General features: G+C 44.7%; 1 protein-coding gene across 1 annotated transcript in view; it reads left to right on the top strand.

Annotated features, from left to right (window-relative positions):
* Positions 1 to 5109: 5109 nt before the first annotated feature.
* The window catches only part of HLF (HLF transcription factor, PAR bZIP family member), a gene marked incomplete at both ends in the record, with an annotated part of 31138 nt that continues 10995 nt past the window's right edge, over positions 5110 to 25252 (top strand). The window contains 2 exons of the mRNA XM_080629540.1: positions 5110 to 5215; positions 6505 to 6840. Coding sequence (XP_080485666.1) covers positions 5110 to 5215; positions 6505 to 6840 — 442 coding nt within the window. The remainder of the gene's footprint in view (positions 5216 to 6504; positions 6841 to 25252) is intronic.

Here is a 25252-nt window from a genome sequence, read left to right on the forward strand (position 1 = left end):
AAACGAAGGCTGAATCTTGAGCCTCTTCAAATTCTCTTTTCTGTTTTTCTGTGCATCTCACTCAATCCTTTCATCTTTTGTCTCCCAAAGGGCTGAGATGAGGATCTGTCAGAAAACCAGGAGGTATTTAAGGTCCTGTAAACCATTTGCTTTTCCCATGTGTCCTGTGCCTTGACCCAAAAGCTTGTTCTCCTGCATTATTTATCCTCTTCACCTTGTTGCTTGTTTCATCCCCCTACTTCTGCAGTTCTTTTCTTCAGACAGAACATACTTAAAAGAAAGCACTTAACCAAGGAATTAGCATTGGCAGTCCAGCTGTATCCATGTGAATACCTGATCAGAGGAAGCTTTGCTCAAGTTTGGGGGATTTCTCAAACTGCATGTACAGTGCTGGCTCCTTTTTAACCCAGAGGCAAGCGACATGATCAGGAAAAGGGACTGGATTCTTCAGACCAATCTATATTTAAATAGAGGTAAGCCGCAGATTATAAGGTGACTATGATATACCTGTTTTACAGCACCAGAGCAGGTATCTTTCCATCTATCAGTATCGATATTTATGCTGAGCCATGACTACTGCACAGCCTTCCTGGCCCGCTTTTATTCATGTTTATGGAGAAAATACAGGTAGGTCCCCTGGAAGGTACTGGTTGAATGGATCCTTGAGGAAAACTTTCACTCAAGCTTTCTGCATAGGGAAGAAAAGCTGCAATCTTGTTTACAATACAATACCTTGTTTAGGAAAGGTATTTTGGAGCAGAATTCCCACTTGCCAGTGCAAGGTATGGAAATGCAATAGGTTAGAGAATGGGAGCTGCAGCAAAACTGGGCATGCCAGAGTTGTTTTGAACTCTTTACTTTAAACAAGCAGAACCTTTATTGTAAAACATGCTTAAAATAACTTCATTTGGGAAAAATGTACTTAATCAGTTTTAAAAGCCTGGATAAGGGTAGACTGAAGAACAGGAGGACTACTGGGTGGATGCTCTGCTAAGGGATACCCAACCGTGAGCAGCGATCCCATCAGCAGCCACCCCCGTCCTCCCTCCCGCTGGACAGCCGGGATTTGACACGGTACTGCACGAGCGGGACAGCGGCTCCGCGGTCCGCACCGCGCGGGAGCAGCAGCGAAGCCCCGGGGCCGCCCCGTCGGGCGCTCCCACCGCAACGCACTCTTGGGTGCGGGGGTCACCGCCAAGCGCTGCCCGCGGCGCAGGGACAGGGCGGGCTGCTCGGGGTGAACCCGGGACACGGCGGCGGCGGGGCCGATACCGGGACGTCACCGCGGGGCCTCCCGCCGCTGAGGGATGCGCGCGGGGACGGCGCGGGGGAGCGCGCGACCGCCCTGGCCTCCGCCATTGGCCCAAAGTAGGTCAGCCCGCGCGCTCACGTGACAGCCCTCGCGCGCCTCCGCGTGACAGCGGTGCCCGGTGGTGCGCGCCCCGTCCCGCCGTTACTCCCGCCTCGGGGCCCGGCTGTGGGGGGGGGGGGGGGTCACCGGGGAGCCGGGCGGGATGGTCCGCGGTGGGCACCCGGACCGGAGCAGCAGCTGCTGTGCGGGTGTCGGTTGGTGTCCGAGCGCTCCAGTCAACTGCAGGGCTGTGGTAACCGGGTGTCCCCAGGTCTGCGCGGCCGCGGGCTTGTGCCGTGACCGGTGGCTGACCTGGTGTACTTGTCTTTGGGGTGGAAAGAGTCCTTTAACGTGTAAAGGCTGTTCAAATTGTCTTTGCAGATCATAGAATTAGCTAGGGTGGAAAAGACCTTTAAGATCATCGAGTCTGACCTTTACCCAGTGCTGCCAAGGCCACCACTAACCCATGGCACTGAGGGCCTCCTCTACACGGTGTGTGAACACTTCCAGGGACAGTGGCTCCATCACTGCCCTGGGCAGCCTGTTCCAATGCCTGAGCACCCTTTGGGGAAGGAATTGCGCCTAATATCCAATCTAAACCTCTCCTGGCACAGCTTGAGGTAATTTCCTCTTGTCCTATTGCTTGTTACTTGGGAGAAGAGATTGACCATGCTACAACCTCCTTTTAGGTACAGGTAGAGAGTGATAAGTTTCCCCCAGCTGTATCTGATAAAGAATTACATTTAAAAAAAGGTGTTCTTGGAAAATAGAACATTAGCCTAAATGTACTTACTTTGAAAAACAGAGCCCAACAGGATCTTTGGGCATATAACTGATCATACTTCTGTGATGAAAACAACAGAAACACTAAACATTGGCTGAGATTTATCTTTTTTAATTGGGGGACCATCTCTGGAGAGGCGTAGCCAGCATATTTGAGTAACTCACAGGTACATGTGACACACGTGTTCAGAAAGAACACAGTGTCCTGACAGCCTGGCAGTTTAGGCAACTTGGTATGAGACCAGCCTGTGTGGCAAGGCTGGGCTTAAATTACTGTTCCAGTTTTAGGGTGAGACTGACAACAACAGCTCCAGCACCCTGCTCAGGTACATTGCTTAGCATTTCTGGCTGGTCTGATATCCAGAAGGGTTGTTCCAATGTTCTCGCCCAGAAAATTGCAAGCTTCTGGGTGTTGGGAGTGCAGGGTCTGTAACTGTATGCAGGCTTCAGTGGCTGCTTCACTGTGCTCCATGCTCGCACAGAACTACACATAATTTATCCTACTCAATGTCAAGTGGTGACACAGAGCAGTTTTACTGTCATTCTGTTGAGTTGGAAATGCAGCTGTTGAGTGTATTTTGACTGTAATGGTCAATAACCATAAAATAATAAGTAGTTATGCTCAGGCTGAGCTCTCATCACATCCCTAATCATGTTTGTTATTGGTGTTTCCCAATATCCCTATGACTTTCATATATCATAGAATAGTAGAATAATAGAATCATAGAATCCCAGCCTGGTTTGGGTTGGAAAGGACTTTAAAGCTCATCCAGTTCCAACCACCTGCCACAGGCAGGGACACCTTCCACTAGAGCAGGTTGCTTCAAGCCCTGTCCAACCTGGCCTTGAACACTGCCAGGGATGGGGCAGCCACAGCTTCTCTGGGCACCCTGGGCCAGCGCCTCAGCACCCTCACAGGGAAAAACTTCTTCCTTGTCCAAAGCCCCTCTTCAGGTTTCCTGTAGCCCTTTAGGCACTGGGAGCTGCTCGAAGGTCTTCCAGAGCCTTCTCCTTTCCAGGCTGAACAGCCCAGCTCTCTCAGCCTGGCTCCATAGCAGAGGTGTTCCAGCTCCCAGAATCTCTCTGTGGCCTTCTCTAGGCTTGCTCCAACAGCTCCACGTCCCTCTTGTGCTGGGTGCCCCAGAGCTGAACGCAGGACTGCAGGTGAGGTCTCGCAAAAGTGGTGTAAACATCTTCTATGCTAGTATTTACTCTTCATTGTTGCTTACCTAATCTCTTACATGTATGGTTTGGATTTTTTTTTCCTTTATACCGCATAGAAAAAACATTCTGTACCACATCTGCATATGGGTTGCCAGTTGCCCTAATCTTTCTGTCACTCACTGTGCCCCTCTGTAATTAAAGGTTTCCAGTAACTAGCAATTTGGCCGTCTGAGGCAACGTTGGTATGTGTACAATCATTTAATAATCCACTGCTTGTTTCTGGTTAGGTGATTTTAAAACTACCGTGCTGCTACTGTGACATTCCTGCTCACAGCCTCTCCAGCCACTGGCTGCAGCCTTGAAGGTTCTCCCACAGCCGCTGCTCAGTTGTCCATCACCATGTTCGTACTACGCTATCTCTGGTTCTCAGGGCCTGGCAATTCCAGCCGCCTGTCCTCGGATTTCGGTTGTGCCAGTACAATTTTATTGATCCGAATGTACTTTGGAGTTTGATTAGTTACTTGGTTTAGTTGGATTGTTTGGCTAGACCCTATTCAGTGAACATAATTATAGGCAGGTATGTAAGGGGAGAGCAGAGCATTTCAAGGCAGACTTCTGCTCCTCAGGCAGCTTTTATTTCTAAATACTGGGCGCTCCAGCTAAACGTTTATGCAGTTAATTTACCTTTATTTCCTTACAGTGAGTATTTATTTATATTTGCTAATGGTAAAGAAATTACTTTTGAAGAAAGCATAACAACTAAATACGGGCAGTAAAGCTTTGCAAAACACCACCCAAAAAGCAGAGCTGAGAAGGATGGAGATACAAACACTTGCAGGCACTGACGGGTGGCAGGATCTTGAGCAGCTCATGGATAGGGCTCCGCTCCTGACACGGTGGCTTAAGGACTGGGGATGAAGCCAGCCCAGCTCGCAGCGAGGACCTTGGAGGAGAGGGAAGCTCCTTCCTATACAGTTTGCGATGAGATAGCGGGACCCTGTGTGGGGCAATTGTCGTCTTACACCGGTTTGTCTTGGTAACCGGTGACAGAAGCGATCTGCTTTGGGAAATGAGGAGTGCGGAAGGTCATTGTGGCTCCCCCAGGGAATGCTCACAGGCCCGGTAACCGGTTCCCTCAGGAACGGATGAATCCTCCCGCTGCAGCCCCGCTCCCCCCCTCAGCCCGCGCTGCTCCCCGCTGCGCTGAGGCCAACCCGGGTCCCGCAGACCGCGGCGGCGGAGGGTGCCCGCCCGCCCCGCTGCCCTCAGGGGTGCCGCCTGCGTCCCGCTCGGACGCCCCGAGCGAGGTCGAACAGCCGGGATCACTGACACTGCTCCCGGTTACCGGGCACCGGGCCCCCGCGGGGCGGGGCGAGGGCGGGACACACCAGGCCTCGCTCCCCTCCATTGCCCCCGCCGCGGGGAAACGGCCGCCGCGCGTGCCGCGGAGAGAGCGGGGGCGTGGCTCGGCGGGGGGGCGTGGCCCCCCACCTCTCCCCCCCCCCAGCGCCAATGGCGGTGCCGCGCCGCGCCTGACGTCAGCGCCGGTAGCGCCTGCACATGGGCGCGCGGCCGGTGCGCGCGGCGCAGAACGGGCGGCGGGAGAGGTGGTGGTGGTGGAGGTGCGCGGCCGAGGGGCCCTTCACGCTCCTCGGCTCGGCTCGGCTCGGCTCGGCTCTGCTCTGTTCTGTTCCGTTCCGTTCGGCTCCGTTCGGCTCGGGCGGCCGTTGCACGGCGCTGCGTTAGCGGCGTCGCGAGAGGCAAGGGGAAGGAACCGTTGACCGCCCAGCTGCCCCGGCGGAGCGCTCACCATGTCGCGGCCGCTCCCGCTGAACCCCACCTTCCTACCTCCCACCTACGGCGTGCTGAAGTCGCTGCTGGAAAACCCGCTCAAGCTGCCGCTCGCTCACGAAGACGGTGAGGCTTCCCGGGCATCCCTCGCTCACCCGGGGCCGGCGGTGTCAGCGGGCCCCCTCACAGCCCGGCCCCCGAAATGGCGGCCCCATCCCGCTACCTCGCTTTCCCTTTTCCCTTCCCTCCGACCGCGCTCCCCAAGGCGATGGAGTGGCGGGTGATTTCGGTCGGGGCGCTGAGCGCAGCCCGCCCGGCCGAACGCACCGCGCTCGGGTTTCCCGTTGCCGCCTCGGGGACTGCTCCGGCTGCCTGGAAAAGCAAATGGAAGGGCGCGATTTGCCTCGGTGCTGGGTAAAAGGGGCTACGCGGACCCCCCCAGCCGGAGCCGGGTTCCCCCGCAGCCGCCCCTGCGGCCGGCAGCTGCCCTGTCCTGCCCGTCGGTCAGAAACCTTCCGTGCTACTGGAAGGTGTCCGGACAGTGGGAAGTTACAACTTTCTGGGAAAACTAGGGCGGTGCACAGATTTATCAGTGTTTCTGATGAATCAGACGCACGTTAAAACTAGAAACCTATGAGAGGTCTCCCAGAGCCAAGGCATTTTGTATTCCCGGCTTTCCCAGTTTCACTGCAGAGCGGTTCTCAGGATTTTACCGGGATTGTTGCATGTGGTTAAAAAGAAAACGTTATGAAGGTAGTTGACAGGATGCTTTATTGGTTCGGAATCTTGAAAGTCTTGTGCAAAAGCGAGTGTTTCACTTCAGAAGTGTGTACTGAAACCTCTGGATGTTGTAGGAATGAGCAGGAAGCATCATTTTAACTTCTTCCCTCACTTCTACTTTTGAATTTTTTGTTAACTTTTCTGCACATCAAAATACGTGTTCCGTCAGACTTCACTGCTGTGCTAAGTAATGTCAAGAAGTACGGGATCTGAGGACTGCTTTCCTCATGTAAGGAGTAGCAAGACTGGGACCTTAATTCAGAAGTATGACAGGATAATAAATTGCTGGGATTTTAGGTTAAGACTGCCTTTTCAACACAATACAGCCATAGTTTCCAGTTTGTTTTGCTTAAATAATCACTTTTAAGTCTGAGCGATTGAAGCTGACAGTCAAACATGTATGCAGTGGAATTGTTAACTAAAAATAGAGGAAAAATCCTGCAGCTGGATCCAGCAGAGGTGCTCAGCTGGCATGAGCCTTCAATTCTCTACCACATAGAGTGAATCAAAGGGGTTATTTTCATGAAGAGAGTATTTGTTTCTTACAACTTGAGTGCAGCAGAAATAATGGGAATATTAGTAGCTAATATTTTAATTACTGAGCTCTTACATCTTTATTGTATGTTTTGTTTAAGCATTTGGTAAAGAAAAAGACAAGGAGAAGAAGTTAGATGATGACAGCACCAGTACCACAGTCCCTCAGTCGGCTTTCTTGGGTCCAACATTATGGGACAAGACACTGCCATATGATGGAGACACTTTCCAGTTGGAATACATGGACCTGGAAGAATTCCTCTCGGAAAATGGCATTCCTCCCAGCCCAAACCAGCACGAGCATAGCCCGCACCAGTCAGGTCTCCAGCAAGCTACCTCAGCATCACCTTCAGTCATGGACCTCAGCAGCAGGGCTTCTACTTCAGTCCATCCAGGCATGGTGTCGCAGAACTGCATGCAGAGCCCGGTCAGACCAGGTAAATCAGCCCTAAGAACTTCCAGTGGATTTTGGCATGAGTCCTCCTCCCCTGTGTAAATCATTACTTCTCCCTGTATGGTTGACAGGCAGCTTAAAGCCAATATGGTTCAAGTCACTCGCACTCCAAAGAATAAAAATAATAGCTGTAGTTATTGCTAAGTTGCTCCATAGGGATTTTTATTTAAATTATGTAAGGAAGCTGTAGGAATTCCAAGGAAACTTGTCTATCTTTTCTTCATTGGTAGCCTAGCTATTAGCATGTAAAAAGACCACAGATGGAATAGTAATGCAGAGATGCCGTGGTGTTAAATGAACAGGGAGAAGGACCAAGAAGGAGAATATTCCTTTGGCCAATATTCGATGTGAGAACATAGGAGTGGGCGATTATTTTGAAGTTAAAACTTTAAAGACATTGCTTCCACTCGTATGAATCCAGAATAACTGCTCTGGCTTGACACCAGCATGGCTGAGATCATGGTCAGTGGAGTAGTGTCAACATTGAAGTCTGGAAAACATGGAGCTTTGCCTTTCTTTTTTTCTTTTAAAGACCAAGGGTGACTTATTATTGTGCTCTTCTGCTCACACAAGGTTTGCAAGAGCAAAGTGTGCTCTTGGCAGCAGGAAACCACTCCTCTCCCTTCTGCTTGATCGTTTGCCATGCTCAGCGTGCAAAGTCATTGTCAGAATCCTCTGATAAGGAGGCAAAATAAATAAATAGAAGGACACAAGTTGTGGAGCAGGATGAATAGAAAAGCCTTACAAGCCTGTAGCATTCTTTTCTCATTCAAAAGAAATAAAACACCCCCCAAAACACCCCAAACCTGGCAACAGACTCCTTGGCCCTGAGTCAGAAGCGTGTGTTTTGTCATGGATTTCATTTACTTACTTTTACTTTATGTGGATTTGACTTTGTTTTGTTTTGAGGCATTCCATAGTTGACTAATAACTTATATGGGTTTCCAGAGTTAAAATGTATGTGGAGTTGGCAAGAGCAGGATATAAAAAACTCCTTGCTTTTCCTGAGCCACTTTAGTGCGTATATGCTACACTGTTTTCTGTCGCATGTGCACACACAACATTATCTGACAGATAATCTGTCCTCATTCTTTTTTTATTCCAGGGGAGCCTGGTTATAAGTTGGGCTTTTAATGATCACCTGTCAGAATTTATTTGTAAGCAGCTGTCTCTGTGACTTTTCAACTCATTGATTTGTTTTGGAGTTTTTCCTGAGCTGTTTCCAGCTCAGGGTTACAACTTGACTCATGAAACTGTGCACTTTTTTACTCTTGTAAAAGAAGCCCTGTCTCTTAGGGCAACATAAAACCTCTTAATTTTCGGGTCTATTTTCCCCATGCCATCTTGCCTGAAGAATAATACAATTTATTTGCTAAATGTGTTTTTAAAAGGGAGCTCATTCCATTTCTTAAACTATTTCCCCTGTAGTAAGTACTAAGCCGTAGTACCCACCGCAGGGGAAATTGACAGTAGTCTGGTTTTTCACCAGGTTGTTGAAGTCTTTGTGCTGTTGTATAAAAATCTTTCTTTGACAATCTGTTTTGAAGAGAATCTTAGAGTTGAGCAAGTTTTAATATGAGAGTATGTGTTTTAAAAGTCAAAAGTTACAAGTCAAAAGTCAAAATGAGTATTTAAGGTGGTTGTGAAAGTGCCAATATGCTGCTTTGCAATACGAAAGTTAGTCTGGAGGTAGATGTTAAAATCATTATAATGGAGCCCTTTGGTTAATATATCTTAAGACTTTAAAAATACTTTCTTTTTAAACTGTCACATGAAGATCTGTTCTTATTTTTAACTGGTGTGAGCTACCGTTCCGGTATACCTGTTGTGATTTGTATTACTGTAATAAAACCCAAGAACAAATAGTATAAAGTATAAGATTTCAATAAATTAATTCCATGCCATCTTCCTATTTGTAGGAAAACTGAGATTTTTTTTTTTTTTTAGGTGATAGTAATTCTCCTAAAAACATTTCATCGTTGTATCCTCTGAATTTTGTCATACAATGGAAGCCTGTTTGAGCATGTGGACTCTGGCTGAAGGAAGGGTCAAATCCTGTGCTGCTTATGTCCTTACTTTAGCTGGCTCTGCGGCACTTAGCGTCAGTGTATCACATGCAGTGGGTCAAAACTCCTGTACCTGCATGTACTGTGTACAGGGGAGGATGCACACACGCACATGGAACACCAAATGTGACTCTTGTATGTACGTGGTGTGTCTTGGACATAGATAGTCTACAGAAGAGTGGCATTAGAAGATTGAATTGTGTGTGTGTGTTGAAATACAAGCTTTATCTGTCTTTAGAAGCTAATGGCATTACCCGAATATGTGTTTTATGCCATCTCTGGGAAATCTGCATTGGTTTTCACTAAGAAGTGTCTTCAGGCTCAGCAAAGCTGAGCTGACCCTGGCTGTAAACATGATATTACAAAAATCCTCATTGCTGCTTTTTTTTCTTAAAGGTAAAAAAATCCCCAAAACCTGTCAACAAAAAGGTTTGTTATAAATTTAACTTAATTCTGTATTTCCGACTTGGCTTGACTAGTCAATGGAAAAATGGTCAGGTTCACCAGTTTATCATCTGTTCTCTGGACTATAGCAAAAAATAAAGCAAGCATCTGCTTTTCCATAAATTTCTCTTCAGGGGATGTACATGTAGCAAATCTGATTTTTTTTTTTTTTTTTTTTTGCCTCTTTTGAAGAGGAGGGGCACGGCATAATGGGTGTTGCAAGGTTCCAGTCTGATGTATTCCTCTTTTACAGTTCCAATTTTGTTAATAAATAGTATTTTGATATATTTTAGCATTTCAGACCGCCACATGATGTGTAGACACGTTTAAAACTTCTGTGTTGGATGCTGGTTCATCAGTTGAAATCTAGTCTTCGTCAAAACCAGGTTTTATAAAGCTGGCTTTCAAACCTGTTACTGCAAATGCATTTTCGTGATTCTTCATCTGTTGCACACCTTGTGTTGTCTTTGACCGGTTTTGATTTGCTGGAATGTAAATCTCTCATTTAACTGCAGAGCCCTTTAAGGATTTTTGTAGTGTTTGTAGCTGTTTGTGTGTAAAGGGAGGTTCATATTTTGCAGGTAGCTAGTTGGTGGTTGCTTTTACCTGGCTCACTTCCCTGTGTAGCCTTTATTTGGGTGAATGGGGCAGTTACTGTAAAGGTTTAAGCAGAGTGAGTTGGAGTTCAGAAGCATTGGCTGAGTTTGGTGGAAGACCCTAATCAGAAGATTTTTGGGGATTTTGTGGTTTAGATATAAATTTTCTGTTTGCCACCAAAGCCTTGGATGTAGGGCTGCGGCACAGAGATGCTGCCGGCACAGTGATAACCTGTGTGGTGTTGCTGCCCTGCTCCTTAAGGAGGATAGGGTTGATTTGGGCTTTGGAAAAGCTCGCTCATTCATTGTGTCCCTATGACAGTGGTTTTGAGTCTGTGGTGCCTGGACGGCTGGGTGCCTTAGACTACTTGCAAAGGGTTTGTTGAAGGTTATTTAAGGAAAGATAAAAATGAAATAAAGCCTTGTAATCAGCTGCAGAAACACACCTAGTGCAATATCTTCAAGTCTTTCAGTTTAAAAGCAAAAGAAGTTATATATATTCAGGAGTACCTTAATCAAAGCTGAAAACTGTTTCCATGTAAAGTATGCTTGCACCTTCCACCCCCCAAGTACACAACGACTTTATTACATGCTGTGTTATTTATTCAGCCAAGATACTTCATCTACAGCACAGTATCCATTACTTTTTACTTCTTACATAGATGCCAAACTGCAGTGATTGACGCTAGGCGTGATTGGGTGGTTTTCAGCATTTTCTTTTAACTCTTGTTTGTAATGGGCACTACAGCCAAGTGGGAGAGGTTTTGCCTGGCTCCATCCAGCCTCTCAGCTGCATGCTGGGGATGACTTGGTGAAGGGGGCAGCCCACAAAAGGGTGTGTGCGCAACACTCCCTTTATTGCAGTCTTCCTTCCCTTGTGTTTCTTAACGTGACCTCCCTCCTCCTCCCTCTCCTCCTCCAGCGCAGCCTTTGTAGTGCGAAGGTCAGCATTCCCAGCAGCCAGGTTCTATGTGGAATCCTCTCTTATGCTTTCATCATTGTTTACAAGTAGTTGCTAGGTGTTGCATGAGCCGCAGTGTGAGCCCCAGTTCTTAGAGTCGAAGGACTCTACCTCCAGCGCCAAGAGGAGCTGGGAATTTCCTGACCTTTGGTCTCCCACGTGACAACATGGGAATGACCAGCTAAACCATCGGGCAGGCTGGTACAGAGAGCTGCTCTTCACATTGACTCTCACGTGAGGCTCTGGGTGGCTGTTGCCTGCATGACCATGTGCTGTAGGCACGTGGCAGTCCCCTGTGCAGCCTGCTCAGCATGGCTGTTGCGAGAGCTGCAGGCACGCACGCAAGGCTGTGTGCTCCTGCCATTACCAGCCGATGCCGAATCACAGTGAAATGGAAAAGCTTCGCTCTGGACTGCCATGGCAAGGGAAGTGCAGTATGCAGACAAGCCTCACAAAACTGCTTTCTGGATCAAAGGAAGATGCAAAATATATTCAGGCAAATATTAAAAATAGCCCGTCACATGACAACAGGGGAAAAAAAGTGCTGAATGTACAAGCAAGTTAATGCTAGAAGCAAGAACACTGTGTCTCCTTCAAGAGATCTAATTTAAATATTCACTGTTAAATGTTGATTATTGGTTAAATAATTGCTTGACTGTATGAAAATCTTTGAAGTTAGTTCAAACAGTAAACAGCATGAAACATCTTGGGTTTTATGCTGTGCTTTCAAAATATACCTTCAATTCTCATTGAGAATAGTGCTTTCCCCACAGACAGAGCTACTTAAGGCAAGTAAGGGCTATCCAGTGTTAGGAAGTGAATACACAGAGGGAACAAGCAGGGGATTTGTCATCTTAGAAAACCATCTCAAGGATGTTTGAGTGTTGAACTTGTTGCACTTACCTACAGAAGTGCAGTGTTTTTTCTCGGAGCCTTGCTTCCCATCTCAAAGTGTATTGGAGAGCGTTTGATTGAATGATGCTCTAGTGCAGTGATCTGATTTATTATATTTTTTTTTAAGAAGCAAGTATGCCCTGAAGTCTTTGATAAAACAATATGTTATAGTTAAGAGAGAAGACGTCATCATGAGATATATACAGTGAAGACATTGACATTATCTGATTAGATGAAGCTCCTAGGAAGCTCATTAAATTGTTCAATCTCTACGTGTTTATACAATGGCAGATTAGCAATTGTGGGAGTTAGCAGTGGCAAGATTCTGCCCAATTAATCTTGGCAATGGGAACTTTACTCCTCATGTGGTCTTACTGATTTCAGTATTGCTCAGCAGGTGAGCAGCTTGTTGACTGCTTTCTGTCAACTCCTAGGTGGAGCAGTAAAATGTCACCATTCACTCTTTTGTCATTCATCTTTCTGGATTTCTTTTTTTAAGGGGGGGGTTACAGCTCTTGGAGTGCCAGTGGAGTTTGCTCAAGATGGAAAGACGTAGTCATCATCGGTAAAGAGGACTTGAGAGCATTATGAAATCAGAAGCTTGGTTGGCTGGCAGTACACTGTGGAGCTATTTAGTATTTGTATTGCACAAACATGATCTTAAGTTGCCTTTTTTTGAAGTCTTACTTTCATAACGAATAAAATACTTGTTCAGTATTTTGTCTGAATTCCGCAGAAGACTGTGATGATCAGATGTTTCAGCGAAGTTATATACAAAAAACCCTGTGGTTTGAGCTCTTCTGCATTAAGTAGATAATGAAAGCTCTGAAAAAAACCCATTTACTTAAACCTCAAATCTACTCCATTAAATGGAGTAAGTTATACATGATGAGCTAGTATAGAAAATGAATATAAAATGCTCGGCAGTGTCAAAACAAATACATGACAAACATTTTGTAGCTTGTATCACCTTTTTTTTTTTTTTTTTTCTATATGTATGCTTGAACAAATGGCATTAGAGAAGCTGGCTGTTCCTCACAAAGCTGAATTTGGTCCTGAGACCTTAAGAGCTCACGTGGGAAGAGCTAGCACAGGTAGGTATGGCAGCACATGTTGCAACGGTATTTATTATTTGTCTTTTTGCTTTCTCTTTTCTCCTAGGGCTTTTCATAGCACTTCAGCTTTGCATAACTGAGGTGCTATCCATCAACTTTTAAACAAATACAAGTTATTGTTCAACCTCTCACAGTCCTGACACGCTTGAAGCTGTTGTACGGTTAGGCTGCCCAGTCCCATTTTCTGAGCTAAATCTTGCCAGGGCTAAATTTGGCCCAGATTTTCATTGCGCACCATCCAGCACCATTGCTTAGCTTCTCTGATGTGGTGTGCTTTTGCTGCAGGGTTCTCCGCTCAACTTTGAGAGGAAACGGCTTTAGCTCTTCATCTTATGGGTATTATTCTCTTGTTCGTGTTATTTGCCATTTAATGAAAACAGGCATTGAGCATCTTGAAGCTCTTTGCTTGTGTTTTGGTGTATGGCCGTTTGTAGGAGGAAATAAAAAATTCAAATTGCATTAGGGTCCTAGAGAACTCAGGTCCTTATTACTGGAACACGAATTGAGATTATCACTGAACCAAAACTTGACAGGAACCACAGATCGATGTATTCGCATGCATTTACTACAAGTAGAAGCTAGAGTGAACTACAGCAGTAACTTGTCTGTGACAAAATACCATCCTTAGATATGTAGGTGTATAAGCAGAGAAGCAAAAATACTTAGTTTGGGAGATTTGTTGAGGATGGAGAATGACTTAAAACAAGAAAAAGCATTCTTTTCCAATTAGCCTTAGGGAGCTCAGCTTGCTATAAATTCTGTGTTCTGGAACATAGCTGTGGACAATAGGTCAAAGATTAAGTAATTCATTACAGAACTGGTTGGTAGTCCTCAATTTAATAAACAAATGAATGAACAGGGTTCTCCATCCATAGCAAGATCCATTAGGGTGGCAATGATTGGATCCTAAATTATTTTTCTTTTAAACTCTTGCAAGGCTCCCCACTAACTTAATTCTTGTGTGTGGACATTGCTTTATTTGAGGCGACCTGATAGCAGTCACGATATGGCACTCAAAGCGGAAATTAAATGCAGTCCTACTAGTAACTGTGTATAACTTGAGATTCTAAGGAGGTGAGGAAGAAAACTGTAGATTGCATTTTGAAAAACCGAAGGAAGAATAATGTGAAACTTCTGAACACAAAATACTCCTGCAGCACTCTGCTTGATGGAGCAATCAATATTTTTAGCACAGCAAGAATACTGAAATTACAGCACTAAACCTTCTCGAAGAAGAGTACATTACTCAAGGCTGCAAGATACAAAGCATAGGCTCAAAGCGAGAGGGCTGCATTGAAATGGAGGAGGTGACTTAAACCAATTTAGTCCTTTTTACAAACTCACTATTTCAGCATTTGAAATGAGTCGTTCCAGCAAGAAGTCTGCTTAAAAACCAGCTGTATGCTCAGCTTCTAATGCTTAGTAAGTAGGAACTAAGCGCTCAAACCCAAATCCTGTTCCTCATCAAAACAAAGAGGGTTAAACTGACTTATTTTGAAGGCCCCTGCAGCAATCAGACATACCACTGTTCCTTCTTTCTTTGTGCTGCAGAGTGGAAATATAGATGTTACTGATGTCTGTAATCCCCGCAGCTGCGGCCCCTTGTTGCAGCGCGGGGCATTTGGCTGTGCTGTGTATGTAACTCTTGCAGCTCTGTTCCTTGCTGTAGTAGATGAGCATTGGGGTATTTTTTTTTGCCTGATTTGCTATGGAAACAAACTATATCCAGTCATGCTAGGTATGTGCGGCCTCTTAATCCTGATTTTTTAGTATGTTGGCTGATGTTAACCAACTGTGTCAAGAAAGTTGTGAACCTGAAAGAATAATCACATTCCTAAAAATTCATGAAAGTAGATGAGTGGATAGGGTGGGAATCTATTACTGAGCAGGGAGAGCTGTAATGTAAATGTGCGTTTTCTACATCAGAAAATTTACATAAGACCTTTAAAATTCCTGATCTGTGTGAAAAGCTTCTGGGAAAGCTGACACCCATTTAGACACCATGAGATGTCAATTCACTTTGAGAAATGTGTATGAAAGAAAGCAGGTTTAATTGGTTTAGTGTGTGTTGGGGGGGATGTCACAGACTTTTTTCCACCAGTCTTCCTTTGAAGTGCTCTCAGCTCCTGGAGTCCTGTGATTATATGAGACTCCAAGGTTTCATTTATAAAGCTAGAAGGCCAGCTATGAGATTTGTAGGGCATGCTCTTGAAAACACTCAACCCAGGCAATGGAGCGCTCTTGATCCTCTCCAAAATCAAGCACAGTTATTTTACCTAAAAGTTTTCTGAACTTTTACACGACCTTGCTAAATGCTTTTCGTCTTTTGCAGCAAGTTTGAAGCTACCTTGTAGTCAGCCAGCTTCAAATTTGAGGCGTGTTATCACAATTATTGCAGTATCACAGGTGGGCAGATGTCCAAGTGACCTTGTGTATGCGTCTTGCCGTTCATCGTTCACAGCCCATTTTGGCTGGGGCTGTGTGCTCAAAGCTGCCTTTCATGGCTTGCTCTAATCAGTGAAAATTTCCGTTCTGCCACTGGGGCTTGGGGTGGAGGTAGGTTAGAAATGAATGAGAAGCAGGGGAGAGCAAGAATGGGCTAAATATGTTGAGGGCTCAAAGAGGAAAAGTAGGTCGTGGCAGGGTATGTGTGTTGGGAGGAGGACAAGGGGGAGCACAAGTAGGGGGAAGATTTGTTTTCCTATTGGCTTTTCAAAGTTGTGCAATTTAAGAATTGGATTAACCTGATATGACTTTGTTTTTCTGCCAGATTAGATATGTTGAGTTTCTTGGCATTGTGAATTGTACAGTACATTGTGTGCTGTAAAATACGGGTGTGTCGGGATAAAGCTGTAGTGACACAACATGCTCACAGTATAATGCAGTGCTGCTGGGTGAACTCCCCTGCTCCCTTCGCGTCCCATTCCCTCTACCCCTCAACACAAGTACTTGTTGGGGCATTTACAAATCTGTTAGAACCTCTCTACCTTCCTACATTCTGTTTCCAGCACAGCATCAAGACATTTCAATACACTTTGTGATAAGGTGAGATTTACCTGAGGCCTGAAAGCCCATTTGATCTGGCAGTGGTGCATGCTATATGAAGTGTCTTTTAAAAAACAAAATAAGGAACTGCTATGTGAAGACACTTGAGTTTCTTCCTGCTTTCTCAGGATTAAATTGGAGAAAGTTTACTGGGAAATGTTGCAATTTTTGACTTATTTTCTCCGCGTTTTTTAAAGAAGGACATTGACTTTGGAAGAGTAAAAAATCAGATAGATACAGATCTGAACTAACTGCAAGTGCTGAGCTCACTGTTGTTTGAAGTACGCTGCAGGAGCATATCGATGTCAAAGTAAAATTTTCACAGCAGTATGTATTTGTTCAGTCGGTGTTGCATACATCCTGAGATAATTTAATTTGGTGGATCTGTTTTATAATGCCGGGCTAGCCCCATGGAGTAGCCTGATTCTCTTTCCTTACTGCAAAACATGGGGTGGAGTAATGAGTGACTGCAGCTAGTCAGCTGCAGAAAGATGGCCAGAATTGGAGCCCTGTTGAGCTGGGTGGTCACTGCTCTGAGGACTAATAAAGAGTGTGCAGACTTGAGAGCACGAAGCTACTTAGGGCACCATTGTTTAATTCCCACTCTTCATTCCCAGACTTTTCTGGGGACCACAGATGTCCAAGCAGGTTAGTCACAGGGGACTGACCATGATGTGGTCTAGGGACCTGCCCTCTGTATCAATTGGAAAACAAGGAGTTGATTCTCCTGCCGGTAGTGAAGATTATTTCTCTTGGAAGAGAAGAGCGTGAATAGCAGATAAGGTTAAATAAGTTGGGATCAAGAGAGTCCCATGTTCCTTAGCTGTATGTTCTTACAGTGCCTTACTCTAATTCACATAAGCAAAAACAATGTGGTTTGCTCATCAGCTGTAGGTTTCCCTGAAGTGATAGTAGGGAATGGTAACTGAGCCATTTTTTGAGAGCAACACAAACTGAGTAAAATGGAGCAGGAGGTTGATCTGCATCACTGCTGTGTACTGCAATGAAAGAATTAGGAGCGCAGCATATTTCAAATTAACCCGTATATCTACCTTTTGATGAGGTTAATCCGCAAGCCTTCAGTTATAAATGTTGGACAGCTGTGGTTTGGGTGTCTGCTTGAAACACCTGAGCTGTTGATGTCTCAGCACTTAAAATCTCAGGGCATTGCCCAGACTTAGGGACCTCCTGTTCATGCATCTGTAATCACGTGGCTGCTCTCAGAAAGCCTGATCTTTCTGTTGGGCTGGACTCATTGCCAGGTTGAAGGAGCACTTTTCCAAACTCTCTTATATCTGCTCAATTTTCTCAGTGTGACGTGGTCGAAATGATCATTGAAAATTGTGGTAGTCTCTGTCTGGAAGCTATTCTGAACACCTGAAAATAAATCATTAGCCAAATAGAAGAACTGGAGGTGTAATTATCAGCTCGTGTGTGTCCCTGTTTTCACCAGCTGCTGCACGTGTCTGGGTTATCGATTTATTTCTGTTGGAAAGTAAATAAATCTCACTTTTCTTCAGCATGCTCATGACTGTTTCGGCTCAGTAGCTCTTATCTATAGCAGGGATGTACTTCTGAGGTCTTGCGTTTGGAGGCTTTAGTTTCTGCTTCCACGTGCAGCATGCTCTCACGAATCATGTACACCTGTGACACTGGCTGGAGATGCTGTTTGTCTCTTCTTAAGTCAGTTATTTAAAAACATTATTATCACTGCTATCAGAATATAATACCTTACCATCAGGGCAGCTTTTATCGCATTAGATCCTGCATGGTTTTTGGCTTGGATCCTTCAGTCAAATTCTGTTTCCCTTCATCAACACTACTGTGTTCGGCAGTAGTATATGGGGGCTTTCTTTAAGTAGTGTCAGCAAAATCTGAACCATAGGGGTTAAACAGCACCATCAGATTCATACCTTTCCTGTACTGGGCCATATCCTGAGAGTCTGAAGTACCTCTGGTTCTCCTAAGTATGGAATTTGAAGTCATAATATTTTGCATTTTTGAGCCACTGATGGGAAGCTTTCCCAATCCTGTATGGTGAAGATTTTATCGTGCCTTTTCCAAGGCAGGTCCTCTCAGGGTCTGCATCCTCATCTCCTATCAAAAGCCAGGTGAATATCTGGTGCTCAGCACCCTCACTGAATGTTCTAAGCCCTATGAGCCCAGTTAACACCAAGTTTAAACACAGCACTGGCAGCACTAGCATTTAAGTAAACTCCTTAAGTGATTTTTTTTTTGCTGCCCTTCAGTTTCTAGCCCCTGGCTGCTTGTTTCCCACTTTCTCACGTTTTCCCAAAGCCGCTGATGTGTACAGTCTGAAGATCACATTTAACCAACACAAGGAAATCAGCTTGGCCCGACGGGCTTCTTTATCACGTGGCTGAGAATGTGTTCACTCTGTTCTGCCAGATTATGGCTAGCTGAGCAAAATACAGTGAAGCTCTGGGCTTCTGGCCAAGCTTTTATTTCAGTTTGGAGCTTACAGCCACATATTTGCTGTTTGGCAGGACATCCACTGGGGTATATTTGGATAGTAATCTAGCATTGTTTTGCTGCTTTTTTGCTTCTCCTCTCTTTTTTTTGGTTAATGCACACAGATAGTATAATCCCAGCACTTACTCTGGCCAGTCTGTGCAAGATTTCTCATTGTGCACCGTTATGTATGTGCACGCGGAACTTGTAGCCGTGACCTTTGATAAATATAAGTCAAAGCAATTAACTTTCTTCTATTGAAAAATTGTGGGTGTCCTACTCTTTGCCCCCTATGTGCTGATAACAGAGCTGTGTTTTTACTCTTTCCAAGATCAAAAGCTTCACTAGGGTTTGATTGAAGGCCAATTATGGAAGGAAGTAGCTGTGCTGGAGCTCTGAAAATAGCAATAATTGTTAAAATAATAAAGTGTGTCCTTGTGTGTCTTTATCATATTTAAAACTTCTTTTGGGGGAAGGGGGTGGCTTTCCTCTAGTTTGAAAATATTAGCAAATGTCTTGGGAAAATAGGAGTGTGCTGTTCGGAGAACAAGTATCCCTCTCTGGATTTCTTCTGTTCTATTCTCCACCCCAAGCCTTGCCTTCCTCTGAAGCTGTTTGCATGCAGCCTGACTCATGCAGGAAAATAAAGCTGGATTTGATTTTTAACTGTATGGGAGGCTTTGGGTTCGGGGGCATAAAGGCTTTATGATGCAAACTCATTTATTTCTCTGTGAAATAAAAACGGGCTTTTCAAAATACAGCGTGTTTTGGAAAGTTGGCTCTGGTTCGAAACCCAAACATCTCTGAGGGCACCCTTGTGTGAAAAAATAGTACAGAAAGACATAACGCTTGGGGAGGGGGTACGAAATAAGCAGTGATGTTTAGGAGTGGTGCCTGTTAACTTTATAAAGGGACATCTGTCTTGAAATAGGAGTGAGGGAGGGTGGTTGGTTGGTTTGGTTTATATGGACGGTACCGAGCCTGGAATTCTGTTTTCACAGTAACTTTATCAGACACTTGGAGCTGTGTCCGAGCAGATAAATGCTGGCAAAAGCTGCAGGCTTTTCCCCAGGTCTGTACATTGTTCTTTAGGATTTCAATTTACAGTTGCCTTCTCTCGGTCTTTCTTCAATCCTCAGAGAGAAAAGAACCTGAGAGGAAGAGCCCTGTGGTGAGACCCTTGGCTGGTGTTGGATGACTGCTTCAGGAAGGGAGAGCTTGTTTCTTAATGTTAAGTCTCGGCGTGTATAAGTGTCCATTTATCACTTGCAGTGTAGTTGAAAACATCAAGGGGAATGGATAGAAATTAAGATAATAATATGGACAGTGCGAAGTAAATCTTCTGCAGTGTTTTATGCTTATGGCTATAGGTGCTGCTTTGGTGATCATACAGTTGTGACTGGGTTGAACTTACAGCAAGATTTTACCAGGGTTTGGGGTTTTTTTAATCAAACTCACGTGCTTGCAGACATCTATAGGACAAGATAATCCTTACGTGAAAATCATCAACCCTCTGTATTTCTTTTTAGCTAACTGGACTCAGAATCACTAATTACTTGAGTAAAATATTTGCATTATAGATAAATAGTATCAAGTAATAAGCCTAAAGGATTGTACAGATCCAGTGAAACCCTTTGATTTGTCACTTGGACCTTAAAGACTGAAATTTTCTTAGCCCCTTGAATTACTAGGACAGAACCTGTTATTTATTCTTTGAATCTCACTGTTTCACTGTCTCCATTGAAGTGAGAATTATTTAGTCTTTCTTCATTCACTTAAACATGTTTTTAAATCATCTGTTTATTCTGACCATAAGACAGTTTTATGTGTATAACAGCCATAAAATACTCTGCCTAAAATAACTCCGTTCACTGCTGTTACTGGGTTTGGATGGATCTTTGGTATACAAAGTGTTTCATTGCCTTCTAGAAGTTTTAGTTGTCAAAACCACAACCTTAGCAAGGGGTACCCTGTTGGTTGACTTAAAGATATTTATATAGTTGGCAGCTTCAGCTGCTCTCAGGAACAGCCTTGCCTGATCTCTAGGAGCTGCTGAAACTCATCAAGCAGGTTCCTGCTAACCAATTATCCAGTTAAGCAGAAAGAGAAAAGGTGTTTCTCTGGTTTTTTCCTTGCTAAGTTTAACCCATTCTTCCCCAGGCTTCAGTAATTGTGGATGTTCGTAACACTGGAATGACAGCAGTGAGAATAAGCAGAAGGGTGTTAGAAGGGACTTCTGATCTTACACACAGATCAGTATTTGCATCCCTCAAGTGGGCAGACATGCAGTTTCCAGCAGAAATGTAGAGCACTTGGATTCTGGGCTCTAAGCCCTGTCTCGTGCCCCTCACCTAGCTTTTGGTCTTGCGTTTTGACAATATCTTAGAAAAAAAGAAATAAATTCCAATCGGCCCCTTCCCCACTCCAATAATGAATGTTTCAGCGCTGCCAGAGCAAATTTGTTGATTCCTAAACACTCCTACTGTGTCTTGCTTGGAAGACTTCAATTGCTTGTGTAACAAGTGCTGTGGATAATATGAAAAAGCTCTTTCAAGTAGAGCTCTGGTTTCCTCTACATATTATAAGAATAAATAAACGCTCAGCTGATAGCAGACAGCTGGGTTGTCCGCATCTGCCTGCCTTCTGCATTGATTTTTAAGACAGGGCATGTGCATGACTGCTTTCATGGCTATCAATACCAGATGTGTCTGCGTGGAATTCACGGAGATGGCAAAGTGACAGCGCAGTTGTCAAACAAATAATTTTGCTCGTGATTACTGGAAATAGTAAATGGGTGGGTGGGGTAACGTGAAAAGACGTTCTCAATTCCAGTAGAGAACAAGAGCATTAAGTGACTCTCCTGACTGCTCTAACAAATAGTAACATGGTGAATACTTTTCTCCTTCCCACTACCTGCCCAAGGAATCTGTTCCATGAGCAGCAGAGTCTCTGTGGGTCCTGTGATGGGTGAGGAGGCTCCTGCAGCCTTCTTTCAGCCAAGGAGTTAAGAGCTCCTTTCGTTTACATTGTTTTCACAAAGCTTGTTAGTAATACATGTGGATACCTCTCTGCCAGATTGGTTTGAAATTGGCCAGCAGTGTCAGAAGCTGCTGGGAGGAGGCTAGACCGGCATATGCACAGCAGGATTACACAAACCTCGTTTCTCTAGGAAACTCAGCTAAAGAGTAGCTGTCAAGTACTGGGACACTGACATGAAACTTGCAAAGTGATTGAAAGGGCTGAAAGGCCATTTGGTATCTCAGTTGTGTACATAGCCTTGAACCAGGAACACAAGTTCTCGCCCACAGGTTAGATCCACACAGGCAGATTTCCATCTGCCCTGGACCTGGCTTGGCAGAAGTGAAGTGTAACTTGGTGCCTGCACTGATTGTTTTGAAAGTGACTGGAAATGCTTATGAAGAACTAGATACAAATACCAGCTTAGGTTGTGGCTGTTGCAGAGCATGACCTGGTGGTCTGAGCTGTGCTAGCAGCTGAGTTGTCTCTGCAATATCCTTTGACTATAGATAAGGCTTTCTTTTGTTTCGTGAGTAGCCTGAAGGTGTAACTGAATATTTACTACTGTTCCACATTGGTTGGTTTGGTTTTATAAAGGAAGATCTGTGACTGCGCAAGTTGGAATGCATGTTAATAACAAAAATTTAATGGAGCCTTTCTGTCATCAGGATTTTATTGAGTTTTGCTTGTGCATTGAGTCCTCAAGGACCTTATCCAGGCATCAAAATGGAGGCAAAGGAGGTGGAGCGAATTCTCAGGTTAACTGAGCGAGGAATCTGCAAAGCTGGGTGGCCTCCCCATGCATAGCAGCTAGAGCGAGCCTTGAAACGGGTAAAGATGGGTTGAGACTTCTGCTTCAGTAGATGCTTCTTCCAGGCTGCAGGTTGATGGGGTGAGGTACACGGGTTGAACAGCATGTTGTGTGCGGTGGATGGGCAATAGCATCTGAACTGGGTGTGAACTGGGTGGAATGTATACACATAAATGGCCGGGGCATGAGGAAGCGAAGATGGTTTCACCTGTGAATAGATGAGTTACTTCTGGTGAAGTGCACCAGAACACAGGGTTGGCTTCTGTAGGAAGAACACATTAAAGGTGGCACAAAGCATCTGAATCAGGAAACTAGCTCTTCATTTATTTTTGACACTCGGGAGCCCCACAGGTCTGGTCAGTGCCATTGTCTTTATTCCTTCTGCATTTGTAAAGGGAGAACTAATAACAATGTCCTGCTACAGTTTTTAAAAATGCCATTTCTATGGCACAGCTCTATTTTGTGTAATTTTTTATGTCCAAAATATAGAGGGCTTTAGAATAGAACAAGAAAAGCTGCATATCTGAGTTTAAGATAAAATAAGATGATCTCTGTGACAGAGACAGCAGAAATGATGTGATACGACAGTTGCTGTAGCAACACCACCTACTTCATGAAAATCAGAGTTAACAGGAGTGTAAAAGGTAAAGCCCACATAATTTTCCAAGCCTATGAATTGTTGCTGCCCTCAGCTTGCACTGGTTTCCAACTCTCTGGTGTTTCTCCTTTCATTTGGGCACAGATACATGTTTTTCTGCATGGCCAACTCCTGCAGACCTGAGCCCGTATTCAGCAGGGGCACACAGTGGGGGTTCTGCAGGAGCAATGAAGCCTGCAGTGTCTTTGCCTACAGGTGACCAGGTGAATAAGAGGGCAGTAACATGAAGGATTGTGTCATCTCATGTCCTGTCCTCCCTCCCAAATCTTCTCAAAAGCCTTGGACAACAGAATGCCATAAGGCCTATGCTGTCTTACAGATATTCTGTATAGAGAATGGGATGACCACTGCTGTAAAAAGGAAACCAGGCCAGTTAGCCTACTACTGTGGGAATAAGCTTTTAGTAAAGCAGTGTTATGTTCAATTAAGTATTGTAGAGACTGAAGGTGTCAGAGGTAGGGGCATCTTCATTATCAGAATGTTCCATTACATCAGACTCTTCATTCGGGACTGTAGTGATAGGACAGGGGGTAACGGGTTAAAACCTAAGAAGGGAAGTTTAGATTGGATATAAGGAGGAAGTTCTTTACTGTGAGGGTGGTGAGGCACTGGAATGGGTTGCCCAGGGAGGTTGTGACTGCTCCATCCCTGGCGGTGTTCAAGGCCAGGTTGGACAGAGCCTTGGGTGCCATGGTTTAGTGTGGGGTGTCCCTGCCCATGGCAGGGGGGTTGGAACTGGATGATCCTAAGGTCCTTTCCAACCCTAACTATTCTATGATTCCATGACATTGGCAGTTTGCCCCCTGTGAAATAAGCCCAAAATAGCAGTGTTCCATACCAGTGATATGTAAAGTAGGAAAACACATTGATTTACATCAGAGTGGCATTGAGCTGGTTGTCTGACTGCTGTACCAGGAGGTGCTGCCGAGGGCTTTGTTCAGGACAGGCAGAGACTAGTGCAAAATGTACTGTATTGCAGGGAGTAGAAGGGTCTCTGTTAAAGAAACGTTTTGGTGCCAAACATTGTTGGAAAGTTATGTGGTGTGTCTGGATTGACAACTCATTTTGAAATTTGCAGCTATGGTTACTGGAAGAAAAATCCTGTATTAAACATATGGTTACTGTCAGTAAGGCTGCTGTTGGCTTGCGCTCTTCTTAATGATAATTCTCAGTGAACAGGGTCCTCAGTGTGTATTTATAAAATGCAGATGATATGTGTATTTAAAAGCTCCCATATGCAGTGAATTGATTTGCCAGTTCATGTTAGCCTCAAGGTTACACTCAAATCTATTTTTATTTTGAATATATTGATTTTTTAATATATATCGACTTGGTTTATTGGAAATATTTTTATGATTGATTGGCAATGGAGAGCCAAAATGAGTGTGATAACAGAAGTAAAATCTCTGTTAGTTGTGAACTGGGGGAAAAGAGCTTGAAAGAAACAGCAGCCTCGTATGGCAGTCAAGTTTCCCTGATCCGTTTTGCTGAGATGCCTTCTGAAGGCAGCACAGTAAATGCACTGCTCAGGAGATGGAAGGAGGTTTGACTTTTGTGTCTTGTGACGTTTTTATTTCATTGGTTACGTAGTTCAAAATCTGCACAGGTTCATGCAGTGTGTTCAGAATGACAGTTCTGGGCTATGGACAGTTTGCAGAGGAGGTCCCAAGAAGAAAAAAAAGTATGAGGATTCCAGGATTTCTTCAGGAAAGGTCCCATCGCCACCCCTGGTCACTGCTACTGTTTTTAAAAGAGAGAAACGTAAAGGTTTTGGTGTGTGTTGCTTTTTCTGGTCACATGCTTTACCTTCATCTTCCTACAGATCACCCTCTATAACGCATTGCTGTAGTTTTGTCACAAAAGGAGTGTACTTTGCTTTAGTGAGCAAAAAACATAAGAAAGCAAGAACACAAAGTTCCTGCAGCACGTAGCTCAGGTTTGTGTGTGCAGAACAGATCGAAAGAGAAGAGATTTGCAAGTTCCTGTAACTCTGCCCAGTGGCCCCTTTTTCTTACGGGATATATTCAAACACCAGCTGACAGCATCTGTTGTCTGTCTCTCAGCCTTGCCATTAGCTACCGATTGGGAGTTAGAGGAAATGTACCTGTTTCACGTGGCTTTTCCATGCCGTTTGAAATCTCACTTGGCTGTGTTTTGATAACACACCCAAGCAAGAAGGGCTTGGGTACCAGAACTGGGTAAGAGATACATGAGTCACGGGTGGCATATGCTTTCAGGATTACATGATGGCTTTCTGCAAGACCTGTTTACTCACTGAGAGCGTGCTGTCCTGGGTGTTCATTACCTGAATAAAT

This window comes from Psittacula echo, assembly GCF_963264785.1.
Source record: "Psittacula echo genome assembly, chromosome: 14".
Classification (NCBI taxonomy): domain Eukaryota; kingdom Metazoa; phylum Chordata; class Aves; order Psittaciformes; family Psittacidae; genus Psittacula; species Psittacula echo.